This window comes from Salvelinus fontinalis, chromosome 24 (genome assembly GCF_029448725.1).
Source record: "Salvelinus fontinalis isolate EN_2023a chromosome 24, ASM2944872v1, whole genome shotgun sequence".
Lineage (NCBI taxonomy): Eukaryota > Metazoa > Chordata > Actinopteri > Salmoniformes > Salmonidae > Salvelinus > Salvelinus fontinalis.
In genome coordinates, this window is record NC_074688.1 from 29,488,636 (window position 1) to 29,513,887 (window position 25,252).

Consider the following 25,252-nt stretch of genomic DNA (forward strand, 5'->3'; position numbering starts at 1 on the left):
GCAGATGATGCTAGAACGCGCCAATAGGATCTCGCTAGCTCGTGCTTGGCTCTGCCCCCCTCCTTGCTTGTTCTTCCCACTATGGCTCATTTGTTCCCATTGGAAACGACATGCTTTGGTTAAGGAATAAAACTCTTTAGTCAGGTTGGGAGGGAACGAACTAGTAAGGAAAAGTAGCACGACTGACAGACATAAAATTATTACCGACAGAAACCTGTAGTAAATGATAAAGTGACATTTGAGCGATACGTTCGTCTATTTGTTAGGGTTTTTAAACTTGTTTTCGTGTACTTGCTACAGTTCACCAGTTTGTTTACATGGTCACGTGAACAGAAATACGATCTAATAGTTCATAGGGATTCAACTTTAGAAATGTTTCTCACTAGATATGCTTATGTTTTATTATTATTAGAATAATTTATATATCCATATTCCTTGCAGCATTGCTCTCAAGTTGACAACCCCTCTGAAAGACACACCAACACACAGATTGGAGAGCTTTGAGCAAGGCAGCCCCTGATGAGCAATGAATAGTACCCTCCGGTTCCTGGCTTATTCCCCAGCAGATGTTTCTGTTGGGATTCAAAACCGGCAAGCCTCCTGTTGCTAGGGCACCTTTTAGATTAAAAACGCAGCATTTGTTGCCTGCAGCAGCCGAGACACACATGCCCTATGCCGTCACCAGAGATCGCTTCCCTTCCCTGGGAGACACATGAAGGTGAAGGGCTGCTCCTCTTCCTATAAGGACTATAAGGTGTGGCCCGGGGGAAGCCGCGCCTGGGACTGGAGAGACTGAGACGGACGTAAGTTATGATGATAATAGGACGGATAGCACATAGATATGGACATGGGCTGCACCTTATATGATGATAATGTCACTCACTTTGTGTGTAGCATCACCCTGGAGTGCAGCCTGCAAATCTGGAGGAGGTACTTCAGAAGGGGGTGGAGACGCTGGTCATCGGCCAGGGCATGAGTGAGGCACTGCAGGTATGTCCCTAGGCCTGGACCCATACACACAGACTTTCCCTAGCCATACACATGTACCCCAAATATTGTTTATTATATTGACAAGATATTAGAATGACCAATCTAACAATGGAAATAAATGTCCTCAAAGATGGAAGGTAGGTGGGAGGAGGTGAGATCAGGTGGGACTATTCTAACCAATGAGAGGGCAGATACGTGTGAACAATAGGCCATAGAGATATATAGAGGACTCATCTTTGTATCTGTGCCAGTATAGCATCTGACAGCAATAGACATAGCCTCAATGGCAATCTCCTTTATAAAGTAGTACAATATGTTTCTTCATTGGCTGAATCCCCACCCAGTTGACTACTTTAACATGTTGGAAGCCTTCAAATGGCAAAGTCCATGCTAAAATTGATTATATCCATGATGAGTCTTCTATATATCTCTATGACAACAGGCACAACTACGGATATTGTAGTTTTTGGGTAAGTTGCCCATATGCCACAGGCGTCCACTTATCACTGCATTCGTAACAACCTAAACATTACAAAAATTCCTTACAATTAAATAAGCCTCACGTAGCAAATTAGCAATTCAATTTTTTCTTGACCAACTTCAAAACTCATTGACCTCCATACAACAATTCCTCACTTATTGGGCTTATTTGGACGACTGTACGTACATACCCCAACCAGGAGCCATGGATTACAGGCAACATAAGCACTGAGCTAAAGGCTAGAGCTGCCGCTTTCAAGGAGCGGGACTCTAATCCGGAAGCTTATAAGAAATCCCGCTATGCCCTCCGACGGACCTTCAAACAGGCAAAGCATCAATACAGGACTAAGATCGAATCGTACTACACCGGCTCCAACGCTAGTCGGATGTGGTAGGGCTTGCAAACTATTACAGACTACAAAAGGGAAGCACAGCCGAGAGCTGCCCATTGAAACGAGCCTACCAGACGAGCTAAATAACTTCTAGGCAAGTAACACTGAAACATGCATGAGAGCACCAGCTGTTCCGGACAACTGTGTGATCGCGCTCTCTGCAGCTGATGTGAGTAAGACTTTTACACAGGTCAGGGGTGTGTCTATATGGTCAACATTCACAAGGCCGCAGGGCCAGATGGATTACCAGGACCTGTACTCTGAGCATGCGCTGACCAACTGGCAATTGTCTTCACTGACATTTTCAACCTCTCCCTGTCTGTAATACCAACATGTTTCAAGCAGACCACCATAGTCCCTGTGCCCAAGAACACTAAAGTAACCTGCCTAAATGACTACTGACACTCACGTTGGTAGCCATGAAATGCTTTGAAAAGGCTGGTCATGGCTCACCTCACCACCATTATCCCAGAAACCCTAGACCCACTCCAATTTGCTTATCGCACCAACAGATCCACAGATGATGCAATCTCTATTGCACTCCACACTGCCCTTTCACACCTGGACAAAAGGAACACCTATGTGAGAATGCTATTCATTGACTACAACTCAGCGTTCAACACCATAGTGCCCTCAAAGCTCATCACTAAGCTAAGGACCCTGGGACTAAACACCTCACTCTGCAACTGGATCCTGATTGCATGGCCAGGCACGACTCCAACATCATCATTAAGTTTGCCAATGACACAACAGTGGTAGGCCTGATCACCAACAATGATGAGACAGCCTATAGGGAGGAGGTCAGAGACCTGACCTTGAGGTGCAAGGATAACAACCTCTCCCTCAACGTGATCAAGACAAAGAAGATGATCGTGGACTACAGGAAAAGAAGGACCGAGCACACCCCCATTCTTATCGACGGGGCTGTAGTGGAGCAGGTGGAGAGCTTCAAGTTCCTTGGTGTCCACATCACCAGAAAACTAACATGGTCCAAGCACACTAAGACAGTCATGAAGAGGGCACAACAAAAACTATTCCCCCTCAGGAGACTGAAAAGATTTTGCATGGGTCCTCAGATCCTCCAAAGGTTTTACAGCTGCACCATCGAGAGCATCCTGACGGGTTGAATCACTGCCTGGTATGGCAACTGCTCGGCCTCCGACCGCGGTACATCACCGGGGTCAAGCTTTCTGCCAACCAGGACCTCTATACCTGGCGGTGTCAGAGGAAGGCCCTAAAAATTGTCAGACTCCAGCCACCCTAGTCATAGACTGTTCTCTCTGCTACCGCACGGCAAGCGGTACCGGAGTGCCAAGTCTAGGTCCAAGAGGCTTCTAAATAGCTTCTACCCCCAAGCCATAAGACTCCTGAACAGCTAGTCAAATGGCAACCCAGACTATTTGAATTGCCCTTCCCCCACCCTCTTCTACGCTGCTTCTACTCTCTGTTATTATCTATGCATAGTCACTTTAACTCTACCTACATGTGCACATTACCTCAATTACCTCGACACCAGTGCCCCCGCACCGGTACCCCATGTATATAGCCCCGCTATTGTTATTTGCTGCTGCTCTTTAATTATTTGTTATTCTTATCTCTTTCTTTTTGGGTGGGGGCATTTTCTTAAAACTGCATTGTTGGTTAAGGGCTTGTAAGCATTTCACTGTAAGGTGTAACCTGTTGTATTCGGTGAATGTGACAATTGTTTTTATTTGATTTAACTTTCAAAATACAGAAATCATCCCCGCAGCAAAATATGATACAAATTGCGTGATTTATGTATTTGGAAAGTTACGTATCTTGAATTTTTTTTTTTCTTGTCAGCAATCAAGTTGAGACTATGTCAACAATGGACTAATGAAACAAAAACAAAATGATAGCGTTCGGGTGGAATTGGTCTTTTAAAGTCAGCTGCAATGTTGAACATGCTCTCTTTAAAAGGTCCCTTCCTCAACTGTGGACTTTGTGTGACAGAGAGGAGTGGAACTGAGGGTGCTGCAGACCGTGAAGGCTGTCAGAATGACAGAATACTGACAGAATACAACAACCTGGTTGGCCAGGGAGCCAAGGTGGGTGGCGTCTTCCACTCTACCTTCTGATGAAATCATACCATATGGTTTCATTTATTGTCATTCAAAAAAAGTTTGTCCTTAACTATAGCAACACACAGATCAGACAGGTGACCTCAGTGATACTCTGGCTTAGTCTCGGGCGGAATTCCAAATGGCACCCTATTCCCTTTACAGTGGTCAAAAGTAGTGCACTATATAGGGAATAGGGACCTATTTGGGACAAATTCTCATTCTAGTTGAGCATAAAGGCCAGTCAGCTAGTCAGCCAGCCACTAACAAATATATTGTTTGGAAAAATTAACACAGTAAGGAAGGACCAGCTTTGAGGTCTGCACCAATGACTGAGGAGAAGCAGGTCAGGGGTGGGAGAGGGAGAAGACAACAGACAAAATAGAAAAGACTAGAGGATAGGGAAAGGGAGATGGATGTTTAAAGAGGTGTGTTTGGTGTCAGCGGCGGGCAGGTTTGGGCATGATGAAGACCATGACAGGTTTGCTGAAGGGAATGGTTCCCTCAGTGGCACCCTCTGCTGGCTGGAGGCCTTCAATGCTGCTGTAGCTTTACGCTGTCTTACAGAGACGAGATGAGCTGTAGGCCAGCAGCAGCCTCACCTCGATCTGACACGCCTCTGAGAGAAAGACAGAGAGAAAGGGGCCGGGGTGAGTTTGTGGCCTCACCTGTCCATGCGGAGTGAGACAGGTAGAATGTGTGTGGGTGTGCCCCCACTAGTCCATGTGCTGTGAGACAGGTAGTGTGTGTCCTCACCAGTCCATGCGCAGTGAGACAAGTAGACCTGTGTGATGTGGCGGTGTGGTCCAGGACTCCTGAAGTCTCCAGGTTTAGGCTGAATCACATGAGACTCGCCGTCTGGATACAGCACCTGGAGAGAGACCGTGTGTGTAAAAGACAAAGCAAACTATTACAACTGGGACCAACACTTCATCCATGAGCAGGAGAGAGGAGATGGCACAGCTTATATACCGCTAGGGTCCTGAACAAAGGCTCCATTCTGATTCTCTACCCTTCACCCAGAAATGTGCATGTATGTCCACCTTATGCATCTACATTGGATTGGTGCAAGCATGGGAGTTAACACCATATTCCAGTTAATTCCTTTTAAATCCATGAGGGTGAGTGTATGAGTGCACATTTTTGGAGAAGTTTGGAGAATCGGAATGCAGCCAAGGGTTGTGTACCAGAGACCTTATAACAGGGTGTGTACCTGTACTTTGACAGTGTTGTGGGGGTCTTGTACGTGCTCCAGCGTAGCGTCAATGTCTAGCGCCACCACCAGGCCAGAGGTGAAATGCAGCGGGTTGTCAGACTCTCCTGTCGGCTCGATGATGGTCGCTGATGCACGCTGGACCTGCCAACCAATACAAACCACACCTGGGTCAAATACCTGTGTGTGTGTGTGTGTGTGTTCTGTGTACCTGTTTAGGTAATTGAAGGTTTAAGAAGACACTCTGTCTCAGTGTGGTCTGAAGAATCTTGACCAGTTCTCCAGGCTTGCAGGCAGACAGCCTGGGACTCACGTCCAACAGCTTCCCCACAAAACTTTCCTGGAGGTGGGGCAGCTCCACCACAAACATCTTGGAGGCATAGAGGTTAGGATTCATCAGAATACCAAAATAAAATGGAGTGCTTTCTGCAAGGTCACTGTTGCCACCATGTGGCGATAAATTAAAACAACAATTCAGTTGCCCAATTAAATACAAATGCATCAGTTTCTGCTTATTTTCTTTTATAGGATAAATATTCTGTCTTTTTTGTTTTCAATGATATCAAACATTTATGAAATAAAATAGATTAAATGATTGGTAGATTAAATGATAGTTAAAATAAATAGATAATATACCTCTGAAAGGATTCTACCTCCTGAAGGAATTTCTCACAGACACTGATGAGAGTTTCAACTGAGCAGTAGTTGGCGGTGGAGGTAGGTGGCAGAAAAGTCAGCAGCCCCTGCCAGCTCTGTCTGTAGCTTCCCCAGTCTCTGTAGGTCTCTGAGACACACACACACAAAATAGTCACAGTACAATATCTAGCTGGTCTTCTCTCAGGGTGATGTTAGTAGAGATCTGTCTGAGGACGTGGATGTACTGCAGCCTGACCGCCTCAATCTCATCATTAAACATGTCAACCAGGAAGTCCAGGCACTTCTCAGCCAAGCTGGCAGATGATTGGGCGAGAGCAGAGAGTGCCTCCACAACAGCAATACGCACCTCTACAGATAACACACAGGCACATTATCATTTACACACACACACAATACTCACACAAACACACTCTCTCCCTCTCACAGCCTTTACAGGGGAGAAAAATAAATAACACACCACACACAGAGCAAACAAATACTGACACACACACACACCCTTGCCGGTACACACGCACTTACCGTACATCTCGTCCTCCAGTCCGTGAACAAAGGCTCCGCAGGCCTCCCGAGGCGATCAGGTTGACAGCTGAGGTGTCCATCTTCTCCTTGGACTCACCAGACGCATAGAGCTCCCTGGCCCGCTCATGAGCAGTACGTTTCCTCTGAGGTATAGATAACACACACGTACATATATATTATAAACGCAGCAAAAAAAGAAACGTCCTTTCACTGTCAACTGCATTTATTTTCAGAAAACATAACATGTGTAAATATTTGAATGAACATAACAAGATTCAACAACTGAACAAGTTCCACAGACATGTGATTAACAGAAATTGAATAATGTGTCCATGAACAAAGGGGAGGGTGTCAAAATATCAAAAGTAAGTCAGTATCTGGTGTGGCCACCAGCTGCATTATGTACTGCAGTGCATCTCCTCATGGACTGCACCAGATTTGCCAGTTCTTGCTGTGGGATGTTACCCCACTCTTCCACCAAGGCACCTGCAAGTTCCCGGACATTTCTGGGGGGGGGGGGGGGGGGGGTTGGCCCTAGCCCTCACCCGCCGATCCAACAGGTCCCAGACGTGCTCAATGGGATTGAGGTCCGGGCTCTTCGCTGGCCATGGCAGAACACTGACATTCCTGTCTTGCAGGAAATCACGCACAGAATGAGCAGCATGGCTGGTGGCATTGTCATGCTGGAGGGTCATGTCAGGATGAGCCTGCAGGAAGGGTACCACATGAGGGAGGATGTCTTCCCTGTAATGCACAGCGTTGAGATTGCTTGCAATGACAACAAGCTCAGTCCGATGATGCTGTGACACACCGCCCCAGACACTCCACCTCCAAATTGATCCCGCTCCAGAGTACAGGCCTCGGTGTAACGCTCATCCCTTCGACGATAACCGCGAATCCGACCATCACCCCTGGTGAGACAAAACCGCGACTCATCAGTGAAGAGCACTTTTTGCCAGTCCTGTCTGGTCCAGCAACAGTGGGTTTGTGCCCATAGGCGACGTTGTTGCCGGTGATGTCTGGTGAGGACCTGCCTTACAACAGGCCTACAAACCCTCAGTCCAGCCTCTCTCGGCCTATTGCGGACAGTCTGAGAACTGATGGAGGGATTGTGCGTTCCTGGTGTAACTCGGGCAGTTGTTGTTGCCATCCTGTACCTGTCACGCAGGTGTGATGTTCGGATGTACCGATCCTGTATCGCAGGATACGATCCTGTATCCTGCGAGGACAATCAGCTGCCCGTACTGTCTCCCTGTAGCGCTGTCTTAGGCTTCTCACAGTATGGACATTGCAATTTATTCCCCTGGCCACATCTGCAGTCCTCATGCCTCCTTGCAGCATGCCTAAGGCACGTTCACACAGATGAGCAGGGACCCTGGGCATCTTTCTAGAAAGGCCTCTTTAGTGTCCTAAGTTTTCATAATTGTGACCTTAATTGCCTACAGTCTGTGAGCTGTTAGTGTCTTAACAACCGTTCCACAGGTGCATGTTCATTAATTGTTTATGGCTCATTGAACAAGCATGGGAAACAGTGTTTAAACCCTCTACAATGAAGATCTGTGAAGTTATTTGGATTTTTACGAATCATCTTTGAAAGAGAGAGGAGGATGAGCAAGAGGGATGAGAGAGATCGATGAGTGAGAGAGGGATGAGCAAGGGGGACGAGTGGGGGGGGGGGTGAGCGAGATCGATGAGCAAGGGGGACGAGTGAGAGAGGGATGAAAAAGAGGTATGAGAGAGATTCAACTTGCAGACCACATCTGTGTTTTACCTTGCAGCCCACCTCTATGAGTCTGTGTCTAACAGTAGGGCTTTCTGGGAGCTGAGTGCCGATGACCAACAGAGTGTCAAGCAGCTGAGCCAGGACCTGGTGGAACTCTGGACACACACACAGAGAAGAAAACAGAGACATGGACTAGGTCAGAGAAGTTATGGGATAGAGTGTTACGATGTACGAAGTGTGTGTATCAGAATGTAACTTACTCTCTGTGTTGAGGGTGTCATCTAGGATACTCTCAGGGCTGAAGTTCTGGGTCTTACTAAGCAGGCCGATCAGAGAGGCAATCTTCAGCCGGACCGAGTTATCCTGCTCCTACAGAGACATACATACATACACACACACGTACAAGTTATCACTCTCCTACAGGAAGACAGGAGCAAGGTGAGGGAAAGAAGGGATGGAAGAAGGAGAGGCAGAAAGGATAAAAGTAGGAGGGGAGAAAGGAGGGACCATGGAAGGAGGGGAGAGGATAGCTGCTCTTAGCAACGCGGGCCTATTTCCATACACTAGCGTTGCTTTCAATTGTATTGGGTTGCACAAAAACAGTTTGCGGGAAGCCAGAAGTTAAATACAATTCCATTTCTACTTACTGTGCCGGTGGGCAGGAAGGTTGGTCATTATGACAGGGGGAATTTGACAAAATATCTAAAAGATTGTATTATTAAACAGACTTTCCAAACGTGGGTCTGTTGGAGACCCACTTCTAATCTGCATATATCATGTCAAAATAAAAGTCCCCCATAAGTTATTCCTTTTTGGTCCACTTATGGCGCATGTGCAAGACTTTTATTTTGGCATAAGGTAAGCAGAGAGTACGTTGACACAGTACGTTGACATCATATTTTATTGAACTTCTGGCTTTCCGCTGACTGTTTTTGTGCAACCCAATACAACTGAAAGCAACGCTAGTGTATGTAAATACACCCGCATTGCTAAGATCAGCTAGGGATAGGAGGGCTGCTTTACTTTGTAATAGTGTTCCAGGAGGAAGAGAAGGGAGAGAGATGAAGGATAGATAGAAAGAGAAGAGAAAGGACGGAAGGAGAAGATGGAGGGATGGAAGGATGAAAGGATTAAAGCCAGGACACCATACCTTGTAGTAGTGTTCCAGCAGTATGCACACCACCCCCTCTGCCTCCATGGAGCTGCGGGCAAAGTGCAGCAGGTACTGCAAGGCATTAGTGGGGTTGGAGGCCTTACACAGGTCAATGTGCAGCGCTGCAGACTTACTTGGTTTGGTCAGACGGAGCTTCTTGGCTGGAGCCTCCTCTTGGGGAAGCTGTTGATCAACAGAGACAATGGATTACCTTTTCTTTTTCATTTTGTGATATGAGATGATACGGATCTGGATAGCTAAACGGCATATCTAAAGCTGTAGGGATCGAACTATAGCTAGGATCTAGACAAAGCTAGCCCAGATCAGTTTGTGCTCTTCCCCACTATATTGCTGTCCTTTGCATGATCATACCAGAAACAGACTGCCACTCAGGCTAGAACAAGATTGCAATTGTACACCAGCCAGCATAACTAGGTACCACTGGCCATTTGCTCAGATCCCTGTGACCCAGCTTTTCTATGAGGCCAAGTTAATAAAATAGGATGCATGATGTTATCAACAACTCGGTGTTGTTATTGTTAGCTAGCTACGAAACACTCAGACGCAGTCTAACGTTAGCTAGCTGGCTTGCTATTATTGAAAGAACAACGTTGGTTAAAGGTGAATGTTTCGTTTTTTTACGTAATCATGATATACCAACCTGGACAACTTTTGAGAATTCTTCGTAAACTCGCTTTTTGAGATGTGCTGCCATTTCCAACGAAGTTAACGTTCGTTGTTTAGCTAACGGTAGCTACCAGTATTTTTTTTTTTAAAGCGCCCAACACATCGTCATCAAGTGTCGACGGAACACGCAATTCTGGGTATAAATATACTTCCGGTTCCTTAACAATTTCTTTCCTGTCAGCGGCCTCCAGTAAGATGGCTGTGCAAATCTCAAAGAAGAGGAAGGTCAGTTCACATTTCGTCCCAAAATGCTCTTTATAGCGGATGCTTTTGTAGCAAATTCGGATGGCATGTGTTAGCAGTATGAATACAGAGTTGGTTGTAATATTGTTCGGCGTCCTCGTCCCCTAGTCTAAAGAGGATTACCACAGATGCTAGCTACCGGTACAGGAATCCTCACTCCGCTAGTGAACGTGTCACGGGTTGCCTTTTATATCGTACTAGTGAGTAAGCATAACCATAATAGCACCATTAAAATAATTTAGTTGCAACTCTGATTCTCGAATGGATGTCTGTAGATTAGTGTTCAGTGTCTAGTTGGCTAATGTTAAAGTCACACAGGTGGCAGGATACTTTATTTTAACTTTGGCCCTAACGTCAACGTTACAGTTCACCAGCTCTGTAACTTGCTGACCAATGATGCTACCGACAGTAGCACGTTCACTAGTGGCTATGTAACTACAAGCATGTTCCCTACAACCTTCTGTTATCCTTTGTTAGTTTGTCGCGGACGGAATCTTCAAAGCCGAGCTGAACGAGTTCTTGACGCGCGAGCTTGCCGAGGATGGGTATTCCGGTGTGGAGGTGCGTGTGACCCCGACCAGGACCGAGATCATAATCCTGGCCACAAGGTAACGTTACTGGTATGTTGGTAGCTAGTGGTGTTATTCCGGCTTTAAAAGGTTTATTGTTGGTAGTATAATTAATTGTGTAAGGGGTAGGATTGGGCGGTATCAGGATTTTTATACCGTGCCATGCCGGGATATACTGTATTACCGGTAGTGCACACAAGGGGGCATTTTTTTCCCAAACGTAAGCCGAAAGTATGTCACATTATGATAACAAAATGCTAACAAGTACTAAGGAATACAGGTGCTAAAATAGAACTTGGTTGTATTTCAAAATCAAATTGTATTAGTCACATGCGCCGAATACAACAGGTGTAGACCTTACAGTGAAATGCTTACTTATGAGCCAACAATGCAGTAATAAAAATATGGATAAGAATAAGAAATAAAAGTAAGAAGTAATTAAAGAGCAGCAGTAAAATAACAATAGTAGGACAATATACAGGGGGTACCGGTACAGAGTCAATGTGAGGTGGCACATTGATGATAACAACAGTAGGAGCGGTGTGGGGGGCAATGCAAATAGTCTGGGTAGCTGTCTGATTAGGTGTTCAGGAGTCTTATGGATTGGAGATAGAAGCTGTTTAGAAGCCTCTTGAACCTAGACATGGCACTCTGGTACCGCTTGCCGTGCGGTAACAGAGAGAAGAGTCTATGACTAGGGTGTCTGGAGTCTATGACAATTTTTAGGGCCTTCCTCTGACACTGGTATAGAGGTCCTGGATGGCAGGAAGCTTGGTCCCAGTGATGTACTGGGCTGTTCACACCACCCTCTGTAGTGCCTTGCGGACGGAGTCCAAGCAGTTGTCATACCAGGCAGTGATGAAACCTGTCAGGATGCTCTGTATGGTGCAGCTGTAGAACCCTTTGAGGATCTGAGGACCCTTGCTAAATCTCCAATTTTCTTGATCATGTCGAGGAAGAGATTGTTGTCCTGGCACCACACGGCCAGGTCTCTGACCTCCTCCCTATAGGCTGTCTCTTTGTTGTTGGTGATCAGTGTTGTGTCATCAGAAAACATAATGATGGTGTTGGAGTTGTGCCTGGTCTTACAGTCATGAGTGAACAGGGAGTACAGAATGGGATGTGTTGTCCTACCCTTACCACCTGGGGGTGGCCCTTCAGGAAGTCCAGGATCTGCTTGCAGAGGGAGGTGTTTAGGCCCAGGGTCCCTAGCTTATTGATGAGCTTTGAGGGCACTATGGTGTTGGGCGCTGAGCTGTAGTCAGTAAATGGCATTCTCACATAGGTGTTCCTTTTGTCCAGGTGGGAAATGGCAGTGTGGAGTGCAATATAGATCGTGGTATGCAAATTGGAGTGTTTCTGGGATGATGGTGTTGATGTGAGCCATGACCGGCCTTTCAAAGCACTTCATGGCTACATATGTGAGTGCTACAGGTCAGTAGTCAATTAGGCAGGTTACCTTAGTGTTCTTGGGCAGAGGGACTATGGTGGTCTGCTTGAAACATGTTGGTATTCAACTCGGACAGGGAAAGGTTGAAAATGTCAGTGAAGACACTTGCTAGTTGGTCAGCGCATGCTCGCAGTACACATCTTGGTAATCTGTCAGGCTCTGCGGCCTTGTGAATGTTGACCATATAGACACACTACATGTCTTTTAATAAAATCAACTATCTCCTGAGCTTGTCTGATGCTTTAAGCATGCTGTTTGATTAAATAATTAAGATACGCATTACTCGGGGGAGCCAGAGAGCATGATGGCCTTACCAGAAAACCCTGTTCCCGACCATCCTCCTGCTGCCGGCCTTCGCAGATTCTGCCATTATGCTCCTGACGTTGCCGGTAATAGGTCGGCTTCCATTTTGAACGCGAGTTACGATTTTCGTGGAACAGTTTCATTTAGATTATTATAGTCTTTGTGTCTCAAAATCATTATCATATGGTTAATCAAAGTTCTATCTAATTGAAAATGATCCAAATCTAAAATTAACTTCTATTGCCAACTATGTAAAAATAGCCTACATAAAGCCAACAAATAAAAACATTACAGCCTGCTGGTAGAAAATATCCTTTTTTTTTTTCTTTTTTTTTAACAAATGCCCTATAAATCACATTGGCTAGTCATGGCATTTCTGCAACGAACTTGAAACATTGTATCAACTGTGTTCACCAGAAGGTGCTAGTGGACAGACACAGCTGTAGGCCATTTGTGAAAGGAATAAGAAGTAATCCAGTGGAAACGTCATAAAATACCGGATCAGAGCTTTACATTTTTCCCTTTCATGATGAGTGGTTATCAAAAACGAGAGACCTGTAAATATTTTTCTAATGCTTTGAGAATGACAATAGTTCCTCAATGGATTTGAAAAACAGATTTAGTTTAAATGGTGTTTTGAGGTGAAGAGAACATTACTTTGAGAAGCTCCACAGTTCATTAGTGGTGGTGAGTTAAGACAATCCGAAATACTATCAGACATTCGCAGATGGGCACATTTATGGCCTACATTTACGCTCAGGTCAGGTAGCCACGGCCTATGTGTAATCATGTGTGCGTCCTTACTCGACATTGACAGTAGCGCTTCAAACAAAATACAATAAATTGACAACTTGTGAATGGAATGAAATAAATCATCTTGTTTCTCACAAGTGTAGCGTGGGTTGTGAGCTCTGCAAACAACGTTTCAACTCCCACAATGAGAACGATAAACGAATAATAATAATTTAATGCATTAACAAAAATCACCATAACCAAACATTCTGGAGTGAGATGTTTCTTGTGCATCTTAGCCACACTCCCCTTCTTGGACAGTGGTATTTTATTCCACTGAGACAGGTGCAAATCGGACTGTCTCGTGTGCAACTGCTAGACACAAAAAATCTTGTTTGGATGGTGGGTTAGGGTTGGTGAAAGTGGTCTGCTTTAGAAAGGGCCATTTTGCCAAAGTGTGTTAATCGTATTGAGAACACTGACGCCTTCCAGCTGCTGTCCTGCATCATTCAAACTAATCTGCGGTTACTAACTCAAAAATATCTATCAGATTTTTAAATATTAAAAACCTGTTAAATACGGCTGGAGCTTTCAGGAAAACAAGATGACTGATAACTGATTGCATACAAAGTAATAATGGATTATTGTTGTTTCAGGACCCAGAATGTTCTGGGAGAGAAGGGCCGTCGCATCCGGGAGCTGACCGCTGTTGTTCAGAAGAGGTTTGGCTTCCCTGAAGGCAACGTGGAGGTAAATGCACACTACTGACATGCATCCACTGGACACACTACAGCTGCTTACGTGTAAACATTAGACATACTCCCTAACCCCAACATCAAGGAGCTGACAACTGTGGTTCAGAAGAGGTTTGGCTTCTGATGGCAGTGTGGAGGAGAGAGGAATATGATTGTGTGAATTTTAAATTATTTCAAGTGTGAATTCCACATTAAGGATGATTTTAAATGTGTTAATCAACTTACAACAACCAACCTCAAGTGTGTGTCTGAGGGTAGTCTATCACTGGAGAAGCTTTGCCTTTGCACCAGACTGTTAACCAGGAACCACTTTCCTTCAGTGATGATACGATGACGAGTCGGAATGGACACAGTTTGTCTCTGGGGTCGCTGAGTCAGGGTCACGTTCTGTGTCTCTGTGTTCAGTTCCCCAGAGCAGCATGTCTCTTCAGTTGAAGACATCGAGGCATTTGTCTGAGAAGGACTCAATCCAGCATAGGAAATGTGTGGATTGATGTTTTCTTGTTAAGGAGTAAGGTGGCTAGTTGGGTAAGAAGAAGGTAGTCAGCGACGTATGAAGTAGTCAGTGTTCTAGATACTATTTCCACCACAATTTTAAGAATGTGAATCGTGAGGCTACACTTCTCTGCTGTGGTGGTCCCGCGGCTATCACACTGCAGCAGCCGCACCAAGCTCTCAAGCTTTAAGCTGTGTAGCCTCCCCACCCGCTCTCTGTATGTGTAGAAGGTTAACCTCCCCACCTGCTCTCTGTATGTGTAGAAGGTTAACCTCCCCACCTGCTCTCTGTATGTGTAGAAGGTTAACCTCCCCACTCGCTCTCTGTATGTGTAGAAGGTTAACCCCCCCCACTCGCTCTCTGTATGTGTAGAAGGTTAACCCCCCCACTCGCTCTCTGTATGTGTAGAAGGTTAACCTCCCCACTCGCTCTCTGTATGTGTAGAAGGTTAACCTCCCCACTCGCTCTCTGTATGTGTAGAAGGTTAACCCCCCCCCCCCCCACTCTCTCCCTCTAGCTGTATGCTGAGAAGGTTGCAACACGTGGTCTCTGTGCCATTGCTCAGGCTGAGTCCCTGCGCTACAAGTTGCTGGGAGGACTGGCTGTACGTAGGTAAGCCTAACCCTGGCCTGTGAGCTCTAACATGTTGCACCTAGACACTGCTTCATGGTCAGTTATGCATTAACCTGTAATGGAGCAGGTTTCACTCTGTAATGGTACAGGTTAGGATTTGGGAAGGAAAGCAGGTTTTAGATCTGTTATCTTGAGCAGCCCCTGGTTAGCTTAGCATGCTAACATGAGTGTTACTGGAATCCAATGAGCAGAACATACCCCTGCTGTTACAGTCCACTTTATTGAACTTTCTCATGATATAAAGTAGAATGTCTCCCTTCGGTGATGATACGATGACGAGTCGGAATGGGACAGTCCGTCTCTGGGGTCGCTGAGTCAGGCTCACGTTCTGTGTCTCGAGGTTCAGTTCCCCAGAGCAGCGTGTCTCTTCAGTTGAAGACATCGAGGCATTTGTCTGAGAAGGGCCAGCAAAATTGCTCATAATGTCAGATGTGATCTCATAGTTGACATGCGTATTAAAACAATTTTCTTTCTCATTTACACCCTTTCATCCTCTCGCTCTCCCACCCGCTGTCTTTTCTCCACCTTCTTCACCATCCCTCTTTCCATCCCTTTCCTCTCCTTCTATCCCTCTTCCAGGGCTTGCTATGGTGTGCTGAGGTTCATCATGGAGAGTGGCTCTAAGGGTTGTGAAGTGGTAGTTTCTGGGAAACTGAGGGGTCAGAGGGCCAAGTCAATGAAATTTGTTGACGGCCTGATGATCCACAGTGGAGACCCAGTCAACTACTACGTAGACACTGCTGTACGCCACGTCCTGCTCCGACAGGGTGAGTACCAAATCAACCCCTAGACACTATACCCCTAAACGGCGAGTCCCAAGTCAACCCCTATACCCTACCTCTAGACAATACTACTAATTGTTAGACGGAGAATACCAAATCAACCCCTATACTCTACCCCTAGATTATTCTGCTCTGTAAAGGTGAGTCATCAACAGTATAATTTTTGGTCTGTTGCTTTTAAAGATGAACTGTTTTCCTTCAGTGATGATACGATGACGAGTCGGAACAGACACGGGTTGTCTCTGCGGTCACTGGGTCAGGGACACGTTCTGTGTCTCTGGGTTCAGTTCCCCAGAGCAGCGTGTCTCTTCAATTGAAGACATCGAGGCATTTGTCTGAGAAGGGCCAGGAATGACATAAGTCTAGTTATATTATGATCAACCTCTTTCTTGCTACACTACACACAGGCTAACCCTCATACTCTATTCTATATGCTTCACGGTTCTGCGTATACTCTGTTCTACGTACGCAGAATGATAACTGTTGGGTAGAGGGCACTGATGTGTTTTTGTCTGTCAGGTGTGCTGGGCATCAAGGTGAAGATCATGTTACCATGGGACCCCAGTGGTAAGATCGGCCCCAAGAAGCCTCTGCCAGACCATGTGAGCATTGTGGAGCCCAAAGACGAGACTATCCCCTCCACCCCTGTGTCTGAGCAGAAGGGGGCCAAGCCAGAGGCCCCAGCAGCCATGCCACCAACTCCTGTACCCACCGCATAGACAGGTACTATACCCTAACACTAACCCAGCCACCGCATAGTAGAAATGTACTGTAAATCAGTCTCAACTGGTTTTGCCTCAGGACCCAAATTTAACCAGTGACTCAAAATTTGCATTGTGGGGGCACACCACAAATGAAATCTGGGAGATCATTTTTAAATTTAGATTGATAATGTATTAATTGTGGAGGCTTGTGGTAGTGAAAGGACCCCCCATGATTGTCTTATTTTAAAATGCTCCACCAAAGCGTCTATCTCAGGGTGGGATACACTAGTTTGTTTAGTTTACGCTTCCCTTCAGTGATGATACGATGACGAGTCGGAATGGGACACTGCCTGTCTGGGGTCACTGGGTCAGCGTCACGTTCTGTGTCTCTGGGTTCAGTTCCCCAGAGCAGCGTGTCTCTTTAGTTGAAGACATCGAGGCATTTGTCTGAGAAGGGCTTCCTGACTTTATCAAATATGTGTGTCTCAAATGGCACCACATTCCCTTAATTTTGCTCTACATTTGACCAGGACCCATAGGGCTCTGTTAAAAAGCAGTACAGTGTATACTGGTGGCGGAATTGACCTTGAGGATGTTTCTAGACTGTTGCGCTTTTAGCTAAGCTATTGTATGTTGTGTATAATTCACAAGCTGTGATTCTGGTAGGGTTAGGGATGGTGTCCTAATGTCGGATATTCTGTCTTTTCTTCTCCAGGTGTCAAACATTTGTTCAGATGGAAGCAGGATCCTGAATTTTCTTTCTGTACAAAAATAAAACCTGGAAAATACACCTTGTGTTGTCTGTCTCGACTTTCTGTTCCAACCATGCTAATTATTTAATCAGATAATTGTTTGGTTTATGGCACTTTTACAGTTGGTGAATGGTAAGTAGCAAGGTGTCTGGGTAGCCAGGTAAGGAAGTGCCACCTCAATAACTACTTGATATATTAAACAAATCCCATTTGTTTTTGGAGAATAATATACCTTATAAAAACAGAACTATTCAGAACTTTGAGTACCAACGAAGGACCTAGAACGCAATTGTTTAATAAACCAGGCTTGTTTTAGCCCGTGGTCATGTTCTAAAACTTCTTGTCGCTGTCATGGGAAATCATTCCTTGATGTGTTGTAGGGCAACAGAACCCTCTTCTGGTAATTTACCCAGATATCAAAGAATATACTGTCCTTTCCGCACCCGTGTTTGGGTTATTTACTTGTTACTAGTAGCTTATTTTATATTGAACCAAAAATGAAAGCAACAATTTTTGGATTCCAATTCATTTGAGAAAATCTGTTAATTTAAATACATTTATTAGGCCCTTATCTATAATTTTTGCATGACTGGGAATATGTATTCATCTGTTGGTCAAACACCTTTAATAAATGGGCCTCCGGATCTTGTCACGGTATTACTGTGCGTTCGAATTGCCATCGATAAAATGCGATTGTATTTGTTGTCTGTAGCTTATGCCTGCCCGTACCATAAGCCCACCGCCACCATGGGGCTCTCTGTTCACATCGTTGACATCAGCAAAACTCACCCACGTGATGCTATACACATGGTCTGCGGTTGTGAGGCCAGTTGTCCATACTGCCACATTTTCTGAAACAGGTTTTATGGTAGAGACATGAACATTGCATGCTCAGGTGGACATTCCTGCAGTCGGCATGCCAATTGCGCGCTCCCTCGAATTGAGACATTTTGGCATTGTGTCGCGACAACTACGCATTATAGAGGCCCTTTTTTGTCCCTGGCACGAGGTGCACCTGTGTAATTATGCTATTTAATCAGCTTCTTGATATGCCACACCGGTCAGCTGGATGGATTATTTTGGCAAAGGAGAAATGCTTACTAACAGGGATGTAAACAATACATTTTTGTTCACTATTTGAGAGATAAGCTTATGGAACATTTCTCAGGTCTTTTATTGCAGCTTATGAAACATGGGACCAAAACTTTACATTTTACACTGAACAAAAATATAAATGCACTTTCCCTGAACTGAGCACAGTTGGGACAGCAAAATTGTCCTTCAGTACAAACCTGTCACGGATACCCACCTGGGGCCATGCCTGGACAGGCTGAGACCATAGAAATAGTGATACCTGAAACTCTGGACTTGACCACGCCCATAGAAACACCTCAGTACCACCGAGGTAGTCGATTACCGGGCTATGGCCCATGACCTGGCGGAGGAATGCTTGCCCTTCTCAAATTGAACAGTTTTCTGCACTGCCCAACCCTACATCATTACCCCACGTGCTTGATGTCACTGGTTTAAACTGACTTTGCCATCGGCTTTCACCGGTGTATGGTACTGATGGAGTACAGCTTCATCTCGTCAGGTAGGGGGTTAACTGTAGCACTTTAGCTAATCCTTTAAGGTAATTCTCCTAAATCAAATTGATTTATATAGCCCTTCGTACATCAGCTGATATCTCAAAGTGCTGTACAGAAACCCAGCCTAAAACCCCAAACAGCAAGCAATGCAGGTGTAGAAGCACGGTGGCTAGGAAAAACTCCCTAGAAAGGCCAAAACCTAGGAAGAAAGCTAGAGAGGATCCAGGCTATGAGGGGTGGCCAGTCCTCTTCTGCCTGTGCCGGGTGGAGATTATAACAGAACATGGCCAAATGTTCATAAATGACCAGCATGGTCAAATAATAATAATAATCACAGTAGTTGTCGAGGGTGCAGCACCTCAGGAGTAAATGTAAGTTGACTTTTCATAGCCGATCATTAAGAGTATCTCTACCGCTTCTGCGGTCTCTAGAGAGTTGAAAACAGCAGGTCTGGGACAGGTAGCACTTCCGGTGAACAGGTCAGGGTTCCATAGCCGCAGGCAGAACAGTTGAAACTGGAGCAGCAGCGCGGCCAGGTGGACTGGGGACAGCAAGGAGTCATCATGTCCTAACCTGCTACGGTTATTCTCACTTACCAGCTGCTATGTTTATTCAATTGTTTATTTGAAAGAAAGAATTGAATGTTTATTTGTGCTTCATTATGTAGTGAAAGTACACAATTGATGAAGTGGGACTTGATCTTATGCTATTCCTAACAGGTCCTAGCCCTTTACCAAACAGTTTCTAACCCAAGCTGTTCCTATCCTAACCCTAACAGTCCCTATCCCTCCTTGTCTCTGACCTATCCTAATCTTAGCAGTCTCCCTGTCCCCAGAGTTGTTCTGTAGTGCAGCTGAACATGGGTGGTCTTGTGTTCACCACATCTCTGTCTACCCTGTGTAAACACCCCGACTCAGCAACCCAAACTGCCCGCCAACGCCAAGGGATGCGACGTCATCGGCCGCGACGGGATGCGCTTCGGAGCCATTCTTCAGTTACTCTACACACCCAATGCTTGCCCACAGAGTTTTTTTGGAGGTTTGTGACACACAGACTAGCCCATATGTCAGAACCCTGAACCAATGAGCTAGCCTATCGTGCATTGATGTCACTTTCACTGAGACCTGTTGCCCCCAGTGTCTTGTTTTGCACACTTTGTACAAAATGCAGTACTACAGGATATTTCTTAACGTACCTCTTTATTAGTCAACTATAACTGGCATGTTCACGTATCGCCAACCAGGATCAAACTGACCATGACCTAACCATTTGGGTGGTCTTAACCAATCATAGCACAGTATGATATGGCAGTGAAATGCATCCAATTATAATTCAGTATGTTTACACATGAATATTACATCCCCCTTTTAAAACAAAAGAAAAATGTTTACATATTCTAAGCGTTTATTTTTGAAAACATGCTCTGCAGTGTGAACCCAAGGTAAGTGACCATTTATATTGCATACTACACCAACTGAATCAACATAGACTCTGAAACAACGATCCAACATACTGTTACTTTTTGAACAAGGGATTCTCAGCAACTCAGCTTTCACGGTAGAAATGCATCTTAACATTTCAAACAAATACAATACGAAAGCATTTCAAGTGAACTTTCAATAACAAGTTTACAGTCAAACTCTTTAAGGCAGCGATCCGCCTACACCCTTTGACATTTCACAGGTCTAGGACAGCTCTGGGCTTGACCTCTCTTCCTGACCTTGTGCGATATGATGCTGAGCATGCTTCTGTGTCAGTCAACAGCTCTTGTGGTGTTGCAGGTAAGTATGGTGTATGTTGTGCTGTGTGTGTGTTTAGTCCATCACGTTCTCTTTCAGGGGAACAGTTCATCTCATCAGTGTTTTGTTCTTTTGTGTTCAGTAGGTGACGACGATTGCGGCGGTACACCGCTCCTTCTGCGGTGTGCATGTGATCTGAACGTTCAGTGTCAGCTGGCTGGATGATGACTGCTGGCTTCCAGAGGCCATGCTCTTAGATTCTAACTGACTCTCCATCGATCAGTGGTGGCAGTGGTCTAGCTGACCTGTCGTAGTATCGCTTTTGTTGTCTCTGTGCACGTTTTCCATGCATTGCCTTGTAGCTGACGACCTCAGGTTGGAGCTGCTGGATTGAGCGAAGTCTGCGGCTCATCAACAGCTGGGCTGGTGATTTTAAGTTGTCAACTGGAGTGTTGCGGTATTCAAGGAGACTAAGGTAGGGGGCTCTCTTGTCTGCTTTTGCTTTATCCATGAGGGATTTAGCAATCTGCACAGTTTTTTCAGCAAGGCCATTACTTTGAGGGTAATGCGGGCTTGTGGTGACGTGTGAACTCCCATGCGTTTGTGAAGGATTCAAACTCATTTGATTTGTAACAGGGCCCATTGTCAGATATTAAAGTCTCTACAATGCCATGCCTGGCAAAGGCTGCTTTCAGCTTGTGTATCACAGCTGTGGTGCTGTGAAGCTTGTTGAGTTCGAAGTATCTGCTGTAGTAGTCCACTGTTACGATGTAGTCCTCGTTGTTCCAGGTGAACAGATCGGTTGCCACGACCTGCCAGGGTCGGTCTGGGATACAGTGAGGTAACATTGGCTCTTTGGTGTTTGAGGGGCGTCGTTCAAGACATATGGCGCATTTACCAACAATGTCCTCATTGTTTGCACATTCCGGGCCAAAACAAAATGTCCCGTGCTCTCTGTTTGCACTTTTCCATGCCCATGTGTCCAGCATGGATCTTTGTCAAAATCTCTTCTCTGAGACTGGTAGGAATAATGATTTTCTCTCCTTTGAAAATCATTCCGTTGATCTGTGATAGTTCCAGAATTCTGAGACGCTCTGAGGGCATTTTCTCCTCTCAGGCCATCCATCCTGTATGACTTTCCTCAGCTGTGTGACTTGCGAGTCCTTTTCTGTTTCTGCTTGGATCTCCTTCAGTTTTGTGTCACTAACTGGTAAGTTGCTGTACACAGTGTGCACTTGCATGTCCATGCCTTCACTGAGGCTGCTGTCCGTATAGGTAAGAAACTTCCTGGAGAGTGTCTGCGACAGGGATGTTGTTGCCTGGACGGTGAGTGATTGAAGTCGTATTTTTGTAGTTGAAGGATCATTCTCTGTAGCTTTGGCGGGGCTGCGGCAAGTGGTTTCCTCATGATTGACTCAAGGGGCTTGTGGTCGGATTCCACAATGACTTGTCGTCCATATATGTACTGATGGAAACGTTTACATCCGAACAGAATGGTGTAGAGCTCCTTTTCGATTTGAGCGTAGTTGATTTCACAGTCTGTGAGAGATTTGGAAGCGTAGCTGATGGGCTTTCCTTCTTGCAGTAGCACTGCACCTAGTCCATACTTCGACGCGTCCATTTGGAGTCTGAGCTCTTTGTCGGGGTTGTAGTAGGCAAGGATTGGTCCTGGTTCTCTCATGATCAAGTCTTTCACATTCTGGAAAGCAATGTCGTGTTGCTTGTCCCAGAGAAACTCACTGGACTGCTTTAGCAGTTGACGCAGGGGTGCATTAGCATTGGAGAGGCTGGGTGTGAACTTGTCTAAGTAGTTGACCATGCCAAGCACTGTTTCCAGCTCTGCATGGTTCTTTGGTGGCTCCATTTATTTTATGGCTGAGATCTTCTGTGGATCTGGCTTGATTCCAGTCGCTGTAAGAAGATGTCCGAAGTAGCTGACCTCTGTAGCGCCGACTATGCTCTTCTCGGGGTTGAGCCGGACTCCTCTCTCGTGGGACCTTTGCAGCATCGCGCAGAGGTTTCGGTCACGCTCCTCTTTGGTTCGACTATAGACGAGGATGTCGTCCACAATTGCCACAACTCCGTCGAGGCCTTCGTACACTTCGTCGATCTTTCGCTGAAACTCGTTTTGAAAACACTATCTCAAAACACACTCGTTTTGACATAATCCCAAAAGGCAGGCGACGGAACCTGTAGCGTCCAAACGGTGTGTTGAATGTTGTGAGCTTAGATGACTCTTCTGTGCGCTTGATAGCTCAGTAGCCTGATCTAGCGTCCATAACACTGAAGTAGTGTGCTCCCGCTAGCTTGTGTGTGATGCCATCTAGCGTCGGTAAAGGATAATGGGGGCGTTTGATAGCCTTGTTCAAGTCTCTTGGGTGGAGACATACTCGGAGCTTGCCTGTGCGTGGTTTCTCCACCACCACTAATGCGTTTACCCAGTCAGTCGGTTCTGTAACCTTGGTGACGATGTCAGATTGCTCCATGCTCTCCAACTCTTTCTTCAGATGGGCACGGAGAGCAAGGGGAATCTTTCTCGGTGGGTAGACCACAGGGATTGCGTCTGGGTCAAGGTGAATGGTACATTCTCCTGGGAATAATCCTATTCCTGTAAAAACATCAGCAAACTCCTCCAGTACATTGTCTGTCTCTACTGGTGCTGTCACTGATAAAACTAGCTTGATGAGGTCCATGTCCAAACATGCTTTAAGACCTAGCACTGCAGGTGCTCTAGTGTCAACAACATAAAAGTCCAACATCATGTCACTTTCCTTGTATTTGAAAGTGCATGTGCCTTTTACTGGGGGCTGTTCCCCACCATAACCAGTCAGTCTGCGCATGGTGGGCTGTAGCTCGCACTCAGATGTCAAGCTGCGGTACTTATTCAGAGGAATAATGTTTACTTGTGCACCAGTGTCTAGTTTGAACTTTAACCTGTCTAGGATCAGCGTGGCGCTAGCGGCACACCCCCCCCCCCCCCCACTGAAAAACCAGTGCCGCGAAATTCAATTTATTTATTTTTTTTTAAATATTTAACTTTCACACATTAAAGTCCAATACAGCTAATGAAAGACACAGATCTTGTGAATCCAGTCAACATGTCCGATTTTTTAAATGTTTTACAGGGAAGACACAATATGTAAAGATGTACATCTATTACCTAAAAACACATTAGCATAATCCACCATCTTTTATTTGTCCACCAACACCAGTAGCCATCACCAATTCGGCTAAACTAAGATATTTATAGCCCCTAACCAACAAAAAAACTCATCAGATGACAGTCTGATAACATATTTATGGTATGGGATAGGTTTTGTTAGAAAAAAGTGCATATTTCAGTTAGATGGCATAGGTTACAATTGCACCCACCGTCACAAATGGACTAGAAAAACTACTTAGAGCAACGTGTTTACCTACTTACTAATCATCAAACATTTCGTAAAAATACACAGCATACACGAATCGAAAGACACAGATCCTGTGAATACAGACAATATTTCAGATTTTCTAAGTGTCTTACAGCGAAAACACAATAAATCGTTATATTAGCATAGCACATAGCACATAGCAGCCCAGCATTGATTCTAGCCAAAGTGAGCGATAACGTCAACATCGCCAAAAATATATTAATTTTTTCACTAACCTTCTCAGAATTCTTCAGATGACACTCCTGTAACATCATATTACACAATGCATATAGAGTTTGATCGAAAACGTTTATATTTAGCCACCAAAATCATGGTTAGACAATGTGAAATGTAACTCAGCTGGTCAGAATATGTCCTTGCGCCACTTAGACAGTGATCTACTCTTATACATAAATACTCATAAACGTGACTAAAAAATATAGGGTGGACAGGGATTGATAGACAATTTAATTCTTAATACAATTGCGGAATTACATTTTTTAATTTATCCTTACTTTTCAATACAGTTTGCGCCAATCGAAGCTACGTCAAAAAACATGGCGTCCTAAGCCACTAAAATGTTTCGACAGAAACACGATTTATCATAATAAAAATGTCCTACCTTGAGCTGTTCTTCCATCAGTATCTTGGGCAAAGGATCCTTTCTTGGGAGTAATCGTCTTTTGGTGGAAAGCTGTCCTCTTGCCATGTGGAAATGCCAACTGCGTTCGGGATGAACTGAAAAGCGTGCCCAACTATTCACATCATTTCAAAAATAAATGTCCCAAAATCGCACTAAACGGATATAAATTGCTATAAAACGCTTTAAATTAACTACCTTATGATGTTTTTAACTCCTATAACGAGTGAAAAGATGACCGGAGAAATATAACAGGCTAAACTAACGCTTGGAACAGGAGGGGGTCGGTGTCCTCCACGCGCGTTACGCAGCAAGAAAAGACTTGCTAGCTACAGGGTTTTTTCATTTATAGGGCCTGTGAACGCGCAATCGACCCCATTGGAATCGTCATCACGTAAAGGCATCCAGGGGAAGACGTAAGAAGTGTCCGTATAGTCATAGCAATAACAGTGCCCTTTTAACTGACTTCAGAACAGTGGCCAACATTTCTGAAATCTGACTCCATATCAGGGAAATTGCTGTAGAATGGGCTCTGTTCCACTTAGAGACAAAATTTCAAC

General features: G+C 45.1%; 2 protein-coding genes, 4 non-coding genes and 1 pseudogene across 10 annotated transcripts; 6 read left to right on the forward strand and 1 right to left on the reverse strand.

Annotated features, from left to right (window-relative positions):
* The first annotated feature begins 46 nt into the window (after window positions 1–46).
* LOC129822261 (mth938 domain-containing protein-like) lies at window positions 47–3,961 on the forward strand (annotated as a pseudogene).
* Window positions 3,956–10,014, reverse strand: LOC129822260 (integrator complex subunit 4-like). 5 transcript variants are annotated; one of them, XM_055880391.1, is made up of 9 exons: window positions 9,870–10,014; window positions 9,339–9,391; window positions 9,206–9,257; window positions 8,316–8,424; window positions 8,104–8,210; window positions 6,333–6,475; window positions 5,157–5,940; window positions 4,700–4,814; window positions 3,956–4,562 (listed from the first exon to the last, which is right to left on the reverse strand). In XM_055880391.1, exons 1-7 carry the CDS (start codon window positions 9,921–9,923, stop codon window positions 5,847–5,849), a joined length of 612 nt encoding a protein of 203 aa, XP_055736366.1. In that variant the 5' UTR covers window positions 9,924–10,014; the 3' UTR covers window positions 3,956–4,562; window positions 4,700–4,814; window positions 5,157–5,846. The 5 variants fall into 5 exon arrangements, with proteins under 5 accessions (XP_055736366.1, XP_055736365.1, XP_055736364.1 ...); XM_055880390.1 differs by having other exon boundaries at window positions 5,157–5,300; window positions 5,793–5,940; window positions 9,206–9,391; XM_055880389.1 differs by having other exon boundaries at window positions 5,157–5,526; window positions 5,793–5,940; window positions 9,206–9,391.
* On the forward strand, window positions 10,010–17,352 carry LOC129822259 (40S ribosomal protein S3). Its single transcript, XM_055880386.1, has 7 exons — window positions 10,010–10,120; window positions 10,616–10,746; window positions 13,849–13,942; window positions 14,961–15,055; window positions 15,656–15,843; window positions 16,378–16,581; window positions 17,278–17,352. The coding sequence occupies exons 1-6, from the start codon at window positions 10,091–10,093 to the stop codon at window positions 16,575–16,577; spliced, it is 738 nt and encodes a 245-aa protein (XP_055736361.1). The 5' UTR covers window positions 10,010–10,090; the 3' UTR covers window positions 16,578–16,581; window positions 17,278–17,352.
* LOC129822692 (small nucleolar RNA SNORD15) lies at window positions 14,262–14,409 on the forward strand. The gene has a single exon (XR_008754515.1). It is a non-coding gene; the product is annotated as a small nucleolar RNA SNORD15 (small nucleolar RNA).
* Window positions 15,333–15,479, forward strand: LOC129822679 (small nucleolar RNA SNORD15). Its single transcript, XR_008754504.1, has one exon. It is a non-coding gene; the product is annotated as a small nucleolar RNA SNORD15 (small nucleolar RNA).
* On the forward strand, window positions 16,055–16,202 carry LOC129822694 (small nucleolar RNA SNORD15). The gene has a single exon (XR_008754517.1). It is a non-coding gene; the product is annotated as a small nucleolar RNA SNORD15 (small nucleolar RNA).
* On the forward strand, window positions 16,872–17,018 carry LOC129822693 (small nucleolar RNA SNORD15). The gene has a single exon (XR_008754516.1). It is a non-coding gene; the product is annotated as a small nucleolar RNA SNORD15 (small nucleolar RNA).
* Window positions 17,353–25,252: the final 7,900 nt, after the last annotated feature.